Source organism: Plodia interpunctella, chromosome 18 (genome assembly GCF_027563975.2).
Source record: "Plodia interpunctella isolate USDA-ARS_2022_Savannah chromosome 18, ilPloInte3.2, whole genome shotgun sequence".
Taxonomy (NCBI): domain Eukaryota; kingdom Metazoa; phylum Arthropoda; class Insecta; order Lepidoptera; family Pyralidae; genus Plodia; species Plodia interpunctella.
The window spans coordinates 3,578,094-3,591,747 of record NC_071311.1 but is presented as its reverse complement, the minus strand read 5'-3'; the positions used below and the strand labels follow the sequence as shown (position 1 = coordinate 3,591,747).

The window sequence follows — 13,654 nt, the reverse complement described above, 5'->3', positions numbered from 1 at the left end:
ATATTGCTAGCTGAAATCAGATAAAACTATCTAAGCCAATTGACATGGTGTGGTATAAACTGATACCAGTTATCTCAGGTTGAATATGATAATATTATCGCTGAAATGTAAAATGTTTGTTGACAAGTATGTAAGATCTAACGATAACCGAATAAATGAAGGACATTACGTGTGGGCTACTTTTCGGGTTGACCACCCGAGTGAAGACCAGTCACGGGCCGGACAAAATGAATGAACTAAATGCGTTATTGTGCACACTATGGGCATAGGTAGTTTACGTTCACGTGAACGCGTACGAAGCATGTACGAGTGAGATGAGACGCCATGTTTGGCGCCATAATAGTAGTTCATTCGAGAACGTAGGATGCAGTTTGCGCATTGCTCGGCGCGCTCTCGACATGACCCTAGTCAGCCGATTTATTGCTAAAACGATATTGCTGTGGCTATGAAGAGAGAAGAGAGACTAAGACTATGACTGCTAACATATATTGGCAATCTTATAACAAAAATAACAATTCACATACATCGCAGCCAATCAAAGCAATAACTATGTATTGATGATTCTTCATTTTTTAGTAGAAAACTAAAAAATGGTATAATTTATTGCCTGCCCATCATTGACAATCATATTGTTACCTTCCGTTAAAAGTTTTAAATTATCAGAATTATTTTTGGTCGAAATAATATATATTAATACTAATACTGTTTAAATATATCTGGCATATACATTGCAAGAGTTTCTAAACTCAGTTTGAACTTGACATTAAATTTAAAATAGAGTGGATATTTAATGTGGGTGGAGTTTGAATTTATTAACACTAATTCCACTAATTCAGATCAAAAATCAAATTAGGTGGTCAATTACGTTAATTAACAGCTACTGTTTAATAAACAACATCCGAATTCAATTTAATTACTTAATTTAATGAAAAAATCAGATTTGTGCATATTACATTTTATTGCTTACATTAAATAGGGGGTTATTTCAAGAAAAACAAATCGACAATACTCACTTCATTTGTTTTACTATAGTACTCTTGCCCGACTCGCCGGCACCTGAAACAAAAATACAACATTATAATATATAATAATTACCTAAATAATACTCAACGGTGTCTCTTGGTATAATACATACCACTATATAATACATAAACAGTATATCTAAATGGTGCATTAAGATGTTTGGTTCAATAATTATGGTAACTAGTTAGATAAAGTCGCGTAATACAAAACGAACAACTAATTGTAACTTTTTCAGTGTTCATGTAACGGAACAGTACATTTGGACAGGCAAATAGGGCAACTCGGCAGCAGCATCCAACTTCAATCTTACTTCTATATCCATGATGGAGATACATAGTGCTGACTCTGGACAGACAGGGTTAGTCACCACCAGGACTCCGGCCTACCTGCCCACAGTCAGTACTCTTTATCATATTGTGCCAGAGGCAGATGATTATGGGGGCGAATGAGGTTAGTCAGATTTATATAGCTAGCGGCCCGTCCCAGCTTCGCTCGCGTAAAAACATAATAGATTATATACCAAAACCTTCCTCAGGAACCACACTATTGTCGGAAATCCGTGAAATAGTTTTTGAGTTTATCGCGAAGTAATATGTAAGGATATATATGTTTTACCAAGGCCGTTCGAAGTGGAAAAGAAGTGGAAAAAAAGAAAGCGGACCCAATCAAACAAGCATTTAAAAACGTCATTCTTGTCGGTGGAGCAGCCACCACTCGCAAATGACTATGGAGGAAACCAGCATTGCGTTCAAATGAGAGGGGGGGACTTGCGAATAAGACACAATTGTAAAATAAAGTCCCATATCCGAAAAAAAAGTTTACGATATTGATAAATAAGTAATGATATAACGCAACAGACTTCGCCCGACCGCGCCTATAAAAACGCAATGATATAAAAGCAGTTAATTGTCGGGCAAACGTAAACTAAACTGCTACAGATTATGCTATGCATGTCTAGTTGGCCGTATAAAAATAACTCGTGGAAATATAATCAGGTTGATTACTGCATCTCAACGGATAGGATGAAAATGCTACAGTGTACGAAATTTCATCATCTGACTTTTTAATTTCTTTGCATAATTAAAATGACCCACCACTCAAGTATGTTCCAGTCTGGTTTTAGAATAGGACCAGCTTATATCCACCCTTGGATGTCATACTTAACAGCTGTGGGGCAAACAGTTTCGACAATGCAGCCCAAAGAAATTAGAAGCTTTCAATATCTCTTTGGGTATTCGATGGTAAAATCACAGCACAGCAGAATCTTCAAAAAGTTGTAAACGGACTCCGTGCTTCGGGAACGTCCTCGGTGTGGCTTAATTCAACGTGGTCATACTAGTTCAAAAGATATTATCGTAAATGTATAGAAAAGTAGCGTCAAGACTCACTCAAATGACTACGTACATCTGATCAATGTGGGTGTTATTTAACGAACCCTGTCAAATACAGGTTCCAGATGGGTCAGTCTCGATTCTAATTGGCAGGCAGCGCGAACGGCCGATCTCTGACCCCCTGATACAAGTATCACCTACGCGCACTTGATTTAATTGTACAACAGTTATTGCAGTAAGTAACTATATAACATAACCATTCACATAGGCGTCTGTGAATGGCACATGATTTTTTCTAGAAATAGGAGTTTCATCTCCGTAGTAGTTAAATAAGACGGTCATCAGTGAAAGTGTATCCGAACCGAACGTTGGATCATGCATCATTTATTATATTCCCGATATTTATTTCAAAAAGTGGTCAAATCGAATAATCCTAACATGAATGCGAAGGTGAGTTTATTTTTTTCCACTTCACCCTTATCTTACTACACCAATACTTCTGGAAAGTTAATACATTTAGTTAAAGAGTTCGGAGGACTAAGGGTAGTTACATAGTTACCTCTCAACCCGGAAAAAAGTACTGTTCCCGTACGGGGAATTACACGAGCGAATCTGCGATATAATTTTTAACACGTATTCAACTGTCACATGCTGAGTTTTTACTTATCGTATTTTAAATAAATGATAAACTATGAACTAAATATCAAATGTGCTCGAATAAATTGTCTGTCTGTATTGATATTGTTGAAGTTTTAGCCAATATTTTTGTTTCTTGACGACAAACAGTTATCTCGTGTTTATATATCGTGAACTCGTGACTGACAAAAGTTTACGGACCGACCGTCGACAGAGACCTACTTTTATCAAATAAAAGTAGATTTCTGCTGACACTTAGGGCTGCAAGTTTGTAAAGATTTAATTACTATACCCTAAGTTATTAATTATAGAGGATGTAAAATAGTTTAGAAATCCACAAGTACTACACACTAGTTTCGGTCCTGTCTGTGTTTGCGTCTTACTTCTTTCTAGGTTACAAACAACAAGTTGTTGTGATACAACATTTTTGGCAATCTTAAAAACACCTAGGTATTAAAACTGCATTGCCTTCACAACCAGCACCAGGTTATTTGGTAAAACAGCTCAAATGACGTCTTCATTTGGTAGGTATATGTGTTCAGATTTGGATTTGCGCAAAAGATAATCCCAATAAAATAAAAAATATTGAAAAAAAGAAAATACAAAGAGGAAAATATAAGGTCACGTTACATAATAAGATCAGTCGATTCAATCTATTTGATAGGATTCGGTTCTGTGATGAAAATCGCTTTTTATTGTTGCCCAAACACGGGGCACAGACATAGGGGCATATCGATTGAGTGGTCGGCTCGGCCAGCTTTTGCGGCATCATCCTTGATAACGTCAACGATCGCGAGCCGGCGTTTGATAAATGATAACACCTGTCAGATTGTAGGGAGGTACTGACATTGCACATAAGGATTGAAGGAATTTGTCAGAGTAGGATCTTCGTGTCATAGGAACATGATAAGAACAACTTTTCTTAGTAATAAATGATAGTTTAGTGAAAACAATTATTACGATAAAAAGGGATATAATCCATCGAAATAGAACAATAACTGTCCACTGTAATGAAATTGAAAATTAAGTCAGTCTTTACCCCCTTTTACGACTAGGCTGGTCTAAAGTAATGAAATACATACCATCTGTGAAGTAACACGCACAGACCGGCCACGATATTATAACGTGAGTACTCAATTAACTTCCATCAAATACCTAAGTACCTATGACATGTGTGACTGCCACATTTAGCCTAGAGATTGTGACGTCGAGATCCGTGGCCATGACATAATTTATGACCTTAATTACATCTAAGTAAAGAGTTTTCAACGTTTTTAAGGTCGACTAAAAAAATCCAATATTTCCATGTTTACGGGAATTTCGATGTTTTTTATGACGTTGTAGGATAAATAAATAAAACAAGAACACAAAATCTTGGAAGAAATATCTCATCACAATAATATCTACCTTCAATGAATGCTCAGTTTACTGTGTTAGGATATTCATAAGGTTTGTTTACTCAGAAATTGATACCCAGTGAGATGAATTCAAAATGTATCTATGTGAATAATGTAAGGTTTCAAATTATACCTTACACATTTAACCAAGGTTAAGTCAACACACATTACTTATTATTATCATGCAAAATGGTGTGAGATTACATATTGATAGGGTCACTGTTCTAACGATACTGCTTTCAAAGATATGACAAAAATAAAATCTCATTTTTTTAGACTCGTCTAAATGCTCCATACTAAATGACACTACAATGTTCACATTAGAGTAATAAATATCTTAGTGGAAAAAAAAACAATGTTTGCTCGACAAATACCTTAAATATTGTGTTTATTGGTGATGTAAGAAGTCATCGTTATAAAAGTTGCAATAATTTCGTTTTTTACGGTGTTTTAAACTAATTTTAAAATTTCATTATTTTTTCAAATGGACATTCTAACCAAGTTTGATCTTAGATATCTATATAATTAAATAGAGTGGTTACATATTTTTTACAATTTTCTGAATTTACCTATTCAAACCTTTGAGCTTTTTGCACTAAGTAGAATCAGTAGAAGCCATCTTTTAAAACCCTAGGATCCTCAAAAACTTACTATGTTCAAACTGCCATTTTTAGTAAGGCAAAGCAGTATGGAAAACATGGTTTTCTATACACAATTTAAAATATAAGCAAACAATACTTTATCACCATAGTTACTAAACAGAATGATGAGCAAGCAAGTTAAAAGCAAGTCAAATTGTTCAAAACAAACCAATGTAAAAGGCTATCAGGAAAACACACATGACTCATTATCCAATTAGCTACTGCTGACTAATTTTCTTACTATAAATGGCACCTCTGTACAATGAACTAGTCTCATTTTAACTATTTCTGCATTATATTGTTATACTATACAAAAAATACTCTGTGTATCCTGTGGAAACAACTGAACTTGTACCATTATTATTGTAATATTCCCAATAGTTTGTCTGTATCTAGAATCACTGAAATTGTAAACAGCGCAATTCATAATCTAACTTAGGAGTAGTTAATGCATATTTAAGCATTGCTGATTCTCTCATCCTTGCACGTTCCTGTGTTACATTAGGGGCTGTGACACCACAAAGAACTGACTCCCTTTGAATTTTGGTAATTCAGATGAAAAGTTAATTATACAAGTATATGAATGAGAAATTAGTATGTAGAAACAAACTGTTTTATAGTCACCAGATGTGAACTGAATGGAAATAAATGGTAATGAACAAGCCAAGTCAAGATCAAGGTAGTCCATTTAGATGATGAAACACCTGGTGTGGGTTTAGCAATACAAACAGATACCTAATTTTATCATTTGGACTGTAAACGTGGTTTGGGAAGAGGATGTAACCTACAACAGACACAATTATAGCTATAGAATAAATTAACAATATTTCCAAGAAGAATGGCTGACTTGGCCATGTAAGCTTAAATTTTATAGTTTTAGTTTCATTTTACCTGTAGGTTTATAATTTCATATTTTTTTGTTCCATATTCATAATTTATAGTTTGAACTTCAATGTAATTACTTTAAAAAGCTAAAAAAACTGAGAATAAAGATGACCTATATAAAGAATTAACATTATCATGACTTATGATAAAGTTACTTATAGGTATTAAATTGTATAATTATTTCCCTGATAGGTATGTTTAATTAATTTTTTACTACAAAATTATAAAATGTTTGATTTGACTAAATTCAAGAAATTTTGCAATAAATTTTTCTTATTACCCTTGGTTTTTTTTTTTGCTGAATTCTCATGTGATGCAATCTTATCTGTGATAAAATAAGGAATAGTACTACCTACTTCTCTAATGAAATGTCTATTGCAGTGTGTCATCAATATGAGAAGACTAGCTGCTAAATGTGCTAGATATGTTTCCTTTCTTATTGAACTACTAGCAGTAGTTGAATAATAAGAGAGCTTGTCAAATTTAGGCTCTGTGAACTTACAGAGGTATATAGGAATTTAGTTAGGCGTTTATAAAACATATCAGTCATCAAATTTGGCATGTGCAGTTTACTTTTTGAAGCAAGAGAAAGTTACCTACCAAGAACCTCAAAAATCCTCAATGCTTATTTAATAATCAATATGCACACCACACGTCTGCTCAAGCGTTCCTTAGTTGGAAAACCAACTAATGAAACGGCAAAACGAATAACTGAAAGTAGGTAACGAAAAAGCATTTGTAGGGTGCGGCCATGCGCCGACATAAGACTATTGCGAAAGTAAGTACCTAGTAGCAATAACTTGATATCTTTGGAGGCCTGGATGCCATCCTCTTTTAGGTTCCTCTCGATTTGACGACTGCGAGCAATCGCCGCGCGCTCCTCCGCCGACTGGGCGCAACCCATGGCGGCAGTTGTCCCAGTGCCTTCGTCTCCGGCCGCCCCGACTCCCCAGCCGGGCGCGCTCTCACCGCTCCCTCTGCATGCGCTCTACACGCGTCCTGCCGCTCCGGACCGACCGGAGCCACCCTATCCAACGATATCACCCAACACAGTAACCTAACTGTTAGCACTTTACACCGTTCCAATGTATCGAAAACGCACTTTTTGCAAGGAAACAATCACACCTCTTTAAATTTTTCGAATCTATACCGCACCCACCACTATAAACATGTAACGACAGCGCGAATTATAATTGATTTTACGAATCCGTTCAAATACGAGATAATGGCGGCCGGATGACAAGCGCCAACTCCGCTCCGTGACGGCGACCGCGCCCCGCTCGACTGACGTTCGGGTGCGTTCGGCCATATTCGTTCGAACTCGCTCACACATGCGTGAAAAGGAATTTACACACGAGAGAGAACAAAAGCAATGCGTTCAAAAAAAATAAATTACTAAATTGCGTATATGCACAAATAATATATTTATTATTTACACAGATATAAAAACTTTACATTATTTAGGTATATCGAAAATAAACAGATATTTTAGAGTACAACACTGTAGAAGATTTTTAATTTAGTACATACTAATATAGCATTTTTTTATTCATAAATTAATTAGGTGTATTTAATTAAAGGAAAAATCTATGGTTAAATAGAGGTAGGAATAGAAATGTCATGTATGTATTCTCTGTCTATTTCTATAATTTAATTTTACAACATATTTCTGGTTCTGTGTTAGTAAAGGAGTTAGTCATTAGGACATCCGATGGCTAGATGGGTCGAAGATGTAAAGGAAATTGCTGGCAACAACTGGATGGGGATGGGGGCCCAGGGCAGAGATGGTTGGCGGAGATGGAAGGAGGCCTATGCTCAGCAGTGGGTCACGGAGGGCTCACGGAGGGCATTCCAACCTGTAATGAGTAGGGTGGAAAGATCTGACCTTACCTATGTAGGTTATGAGGTTCTTACAAGCGGACGGAATAGTGTTTTGTAATGTATTTTGTTTTGTTCATCATACATCCAATGGCGGATTTACCAAGAGGCTGAGCAAGCTGGAGCCTCGGGTAGCAGATTTGAGGGTCGGTAAATTTGGCCTAAAATTATGTTGGTTATTACAGAAATAAAAAATAATTACCTACCTAAATGTTTAGGTTTCACCACATTACCTAATGTGCACTACAAGATTAGGCTCCTAGATCCTATTAAATATCATATAAGTACCTAGTTAGTAAGTAACTTAATAACAATCCTATCTCACAGAATTTAGAATTACTGAATTTGTAAGTTCTATCCGGACGAAATGTTTCATCTTCATATTTTATATGAAATTCAAAATTTTGAACCCTACCCTAACATGGGAACTAGGTATGTGGGTAGAATATCTACCGTTCATCCCGGAAGAAGAAACTGACGCCGTGGAAAATTCACGCGGGCCCAGTCGCGGGGAAAGTTTAATAAAAAAATAAAGAAAATCCCGAGGTTGACTAGTAGTAGGTATATATAATAATAAAATGATGAGATTGAAGTTCATCCTTCTTGTCCTTCCATATTATAAAACAAATTCCTCTGCCGTGTCTGTCTGTTCGCGACGAACTCACAAACTCTGCACGGATATTCATGCGGTTTTTACCAGCAATGTTAAGAAAGGTTAAGATGTATTATGTTTTTACCTGAGCGAATCCGGGACGGGCCGCCAATATATAAATAAAGTAATGAATATAAATAGTGTGAAAATATGAAATGCCATCATAACATGTATTTATTTTTAACGAATTTATCTACGATTCGTACACAAATTCACAAAGATCCTAACTTGCAGGAGTTGCAGTAACTTTTTTACCTAAACTTTTGGCAGATAGGTGTTTATAGTAATTACCATTGGGCTTCTTTTCGAGTGTGTTATAGCTAACATTGGACTGACGGACTTCACTTCATTGACTGTAACTACTTATTTATGTCAACCTAAGCCAGAGCCACGTCAGAGCATACAATAAAACTTCTAAATTAGTGCCATGCCTCTGCCCAAGGATTTGTATGATATTGACCTATAAGATAGGCTGTATTTTTCCCTCCTATCTGCTACTTTACCAACATCAGCAATTAACAATTTCTTATACCTATGTGTTTTAGTACCGTCATAAAAAATTACAGTATGCTCAGAGGTCAAGTCTGTGGTGATGATGTCGCACACTAAATGAATTTCAATCTCAGTAGGTGCATACCTAAATACGTAATACGTAGGTGCATACGTAAAATATTTATTCCACTGTGCCATCAACCACAGGCCACAACACAGGGTCACAACGTCTCAGCATTATGTTAGAGTGTTTCTAAATAAATAGGTAAATAGTGTTAAAGTAAAATTCAAATGAAAAAGACTTAGAAACAAGTTCTCCATTCAGGTTTTCAATGTCATGTCATGGTTAGTATTTATTTCCAATAAAAGAGTTTTATTTACATATACAATTACAATTCAAAAGGCAAATATTGGTGGGCCCCTATTGTCGTATCTGTCTAATCTTGAAAAATATATCAAATCAAACAAAATGATAATATCGCCGCGTTGAAATGGTGCAGATTTGCCGGCGACCACGGGCGCCGCAGTCGATAGAGCTCGGAGCGGGATGCGCGCGCATCTAGAAAGAGATAGAGAACCCCATTACCAAGGAGCAGCAGCTTGATATCCTTCGCGGCTTGGATGCCATCTTCCTTGAGGTTCTTCTCTATCTGCTTGCTGCGCGCGATGGCGGCGCGCTCCTCGGCGGACGAGGCGCAGCCCATGGCGATGGCGCGCACGGCCTGGCTCGCTACGCGCGGCAGCGCCGGGCCCCTCGCATGCTCGCGGCCCGTCGTCGCGCAGGCGGCCCGCGCACGCGCTCGCTCGCGCACGCGCGTCGGACGCGGTATGGAGGGCTCGTGGAGCGCTCGCGGGGACTCCTCGGGTGCTCCAGGGAGATGGCGCCGCGGCGTGAGCCCGCGTACGAATGACGGGTCGCGCAGAAGCGGCCCGCGGCTACCACTGCGCAGGTCCCGGACGTCGACGCCGGCCACCCGAAGCCTCCCTGACACACTAATTACGCCCTACGTCAGCATTGTAACTTGGAATATCTTTTCTCTGACATGTCATGCGTAATTGTCCAACTACAAGATTGCGCAATCAGCCGGAACAATGTTATTATGAATTTACTCGCACTTTAAATATATATTGATATCTGTTATGTTTAGAACAAGAGGAAACTAGAATCAGCCTGGTCTATGCCTACGATAGGCAAAGACCAGGCTGATGTATAGACAGCCTACTTCATGGGCAAGAGACCTGACCTGTGTAACCAGAATCTGTCACCATCTTAAGAATAGTAAATACCTATAATTAATTGAAGTAATTATAACTTTACATCCACAGAGAGCCGCCTACGTATCTAATTGGTACACAATCGTACATACATGACCAATTTTATTCGAAAAATAGAATCATTTAGACATCTCTTCGGATTATTGATAATGGCCTGCTGCACTTGTTGCAATGGAGGCGTGCGTTCGTGAACGCAGAGGTCTGGGTAACAGTCAGGGTCAATACTTCTTGGCATCTATACTGACAACTGTTGAATCATGTTTACCTTCCCTACTGAGTACTATTTTATTTAGGACTCCGAGTTGTTTATGTAAATAAATAGATAAAAAGTTTATTTGCATCAACTGGACACATACAAAAAACCAAAAGTTGGAACAGTAGAAGGTAGAGTGTTAAGTTCTCGCATGGTCCGATCGAACTGCAATTCTATTGTGTTTTCTTTATTGTCTCCTTAGCCAAAGGGTTAATCCGTAAGTTAGGGTTAATCCGTAAGTTGCTGGTTGGAATCCCTTGTATGCCTAAAAAGTATATTTTTTAGTTGGACATTTCTAGGCTTAGGTAAGTACTTTTTATGAAAATCATGTCTGTTCCGTTTACAAAATAATCACGTGGGCGAAGCCGCAGGCAAAAGCTAGTTTAATATAATTTGATGGTACCTATTTTATAGTTTGGCACAGATACACTTCAATGTAATAATGTTAATCTGTGGATTTTGATATATATTTATGCGTTAGCTTATCTGAATAAATATAGGTACTATTTTATAAATAACAGGAAAAGTCGCAGGGAGAAGCTGCTGGGTACAGGCCACTTCCAATATGTACCTATGTGCCCCAGCATACTCCTTGTGTGACAGAGTGAGATCCGCAAGATACATATAGAAAATAATTATGTATAGCAAAATTACTAGTTTGCCATAGTAGCCGTAAAATAATACATTGTGCATTAAAAAACTAGTTAAAAAAGTACATTATTGACAGTGACAATGACATAGACAGACATGAGACAAGTTGAAATTTCATTCAAGTACGTGCAAGTTTGGTTTTTATTGGTACATAACTACCTACTTACCTATGTTGTTTCTGGTTATTTTGAAATTCATATTCGACCCAAAAACATATGTTAATATTCAGTTTCATATAAATTCCTGTGACTTTGTAAGTACCTACATGTAATTAATCTTTTAAAAATAATATACCTACATGTGCCACAATTGCAACGGCCGGCAACAATGAATAATTAAATTTAATGTTTTTTTCTGTTTTCAGTACACAACCATACTAACATTACCAAAATCATGGGATCGGACGATGAATATGAAGAGGATCCCACCTGGAAGGGTATTCCTGCTACAATTATTCTTATAAATGCATTCAACGATACCAACGTGACAAAAAGGGCTCATTCGGCTGTATGTCAAATGCTAAGAGAATATTTAAGACTAACCAGCACTCAGTACATCAGTGTATGTTTTTATGGTGTTAAAAACCCCAATACATCCAATATTTCATTCCAAGATGTCATTGAAGTAATGCCACTCACTGCACCAACATTAGCTGATTACAAAAAAGTTTTGGAACTAGACTTTTCAAAATTCGATAAACCAGATGAATTGAAACTATCTGAAGCTTTATGGTTCTGCAGCAATATGTTTGAAAAATGCAAGAAGCAACTGATATCTCGAACTGTAATAATTATGTCTAAATTGGATGTCCCACCAACTAAATCTGATGAAAAATACACTTACACCAGAGTGACTGATTTGGTTAACACTGACAGCTTGTACAGTGCTGAAATTAAAATTATAAACATGTCACACGAAGACTACAAAGTAGATGTGTTTTTTCAAAATTTTGCTATAGATGCAAAAACAATTATTCCAAAACCTGTATGGGACTGTAAAGAAATAGAAAAATTAATTCTTCAACAGTCGCACCGTAATTTGGCTGTAGCCCAGTTAAATTTCGAAATTGGAAATGGATTTGAAATAGGTGTTGGTGTGTACACCTTACTAAAAAGTACATATCAACCTAAAAAAGTAAAATTGAACAGAGATACTAATGCTCTCATCACAACAGTGAATAAAACTATGAAGGTCAATATGGAACCAACTGAAACCGATCCAAACGAGGAACCAATGGATGAAGAAGAAAGTATTGAACAAAAGGCTGTACCGTTACTGAAATCAGAAATTGTGTACTACCAGGAATATGGTGGTGAAAAAGTGCAATTTACTAATGCAGAGAAGAAAGCAATTGACAATCCATTTGGTCCTCCCATGTTGAAACTCCTTGGATTCAAACCTGCCAGTATGCTCTGTAAAGAAAAGTGGTTTCTCAAACCTGGTTACTTTTTGTATCCAAATGAGAATAGAATAGAAGGATCTACAACAGCATTTAGGGCTCTTCATCAGGCTTGTACAGAAATGTCTGTGGTTGCCATTTGCATACTTTGTACCCGGGTGAATTCAAGACCAAATATTGTTGCACTATCCCCAAGTTCACAACCTTTAAATTTGAATGTTGAAATTGGTTTCGACGTAATACATATTCCATTTGTTGAAAATGTTAGAGATATTCCACCTGTTGATGACGATGATACCAGCGATGACTTTTTGGAGGATCAGAAGAAAGTATTAAAGGAAATAATTAATAGCATCAAGTTTCAATACAAGCCTGACATGTTTGAAGATCCAAAAGTACAATCACTGTATAGAAATATTGAAGCTATAGCCTTTTCTGAGGAAGATGTTGAGCCATTTCATGATACAACTAAGCCTAGCCAGGAAGCTTTTCAGAATTTGCCAGAAGATGCATTTGAAGAACTCTTTGGTCCATTTGGAGAAGCTCCTTTGAAAAGGACAATTTCTTCCAAAGATGGTGAAGTTCGAAGCAAGAAAACAAAAGTAAATAACATTGATGATTCAATGCTGCAAATCCAAATAAGTTCTCAACAAGTTCACAAGTACACTGTAGATCAATTGAAGCAAATATTGAGATCTAAAGACATTAGTGGTCTGCCTGCTTTGACTGGGATGAAAAAGGAACAACTGGTTAATTTAGTGTATCAACATTTCAGTTAAATTAATTTGATTAATATACCCTGAAATATTGTGATTTAATTAATGATTATTATGTGATTTAATGTCATTTTAAAGTTTTCCTGTTATTTTATTTGTGTATACACATATACAACATGGTTGATCACATAACTAATAATTGTGTTTCATTGCATGTTTACTACCTAGACATTTCAAGTTAAAATGTCTATTGTATATTGCTAACTAATAGTAATTAAGATTGTATAAGTACATAGATACATATTTTTATAATTGTTTTTTATGTGTTGAAGGAATAAATACCTATTGAGTTTATAAGTATTATTTATTTTATTGCAAATCAACCAACATTTAAATTTCCAGGATAGGCATATGAGAAAAAGGAG

General features: G+C 36.6%; 2 protein-coding genes across 3 annotated transcripts in view; one reads left to right on the top strand and one right to left on the bottom strand.

Annotated features, from left to right (window-relative positions):
- Nucleotides 1–9,846, bottom strand: part of Galphao (G protein alpha subunit o) — a 42,531-nt gene extending 32,685 nt beyond the window's left edge. Inside the window, exons 1-2 of one of the 2 annotated variants that reach the window (XM_053758774.2) lie at nt 9,522–9,846; nt 1,014–1,056 (exon numbers count right to left, since the gene is read on the bottom strand). In XM_053758774.2, the coding sequence (XP_053614749.1) occupies nt 1,014–1,056; nt 9,522–9,639 (161 nt within the window). In that variant the 5' untranslated portion in view covers nt 9,640–9,846. Of the gene's footprint in view, nt 1–1,013; nt 1,057–6,699; nt 7,191–9,521 lie in introns of those variants that run through there. The other variant, XM_053758773.1, reaches the window with a different exon arrangement.
- A 1,351-nt stretch (nt 9,847–11,197) lies between these two features.
- Nucleotides 11,198–13,589, top strand: Irbp (Inverted repeat-binding protein). The gene is made up of 2 exons (XM_053758770.2): nt 11,198–11,367; nt 11,479–13,589. Exon 2 carries the CDS (start codon nt 11,508–11,510, stop codon nt 13,290–13,292), a length of 1,785 nt encoding a protein of 594 aa, XP_053614745.1. The 5' UTR covers nt 11,198–11,367; nt 11,479–11,507; the 3' UTR covers nt 13,293–13,589.
- Nucleotides 13,590–13,654: the final 65 nt, after the last annotated feature.

What these genes read in the sequence shown, in the direction of transcription:
- Irbp (XM_053758770.2), top strand. Translation starts at nt 11,508, where the DNA reads ATGGGATCGGACGATGAATATGAAGAGGATCCCACCTGGAAGGGTATT.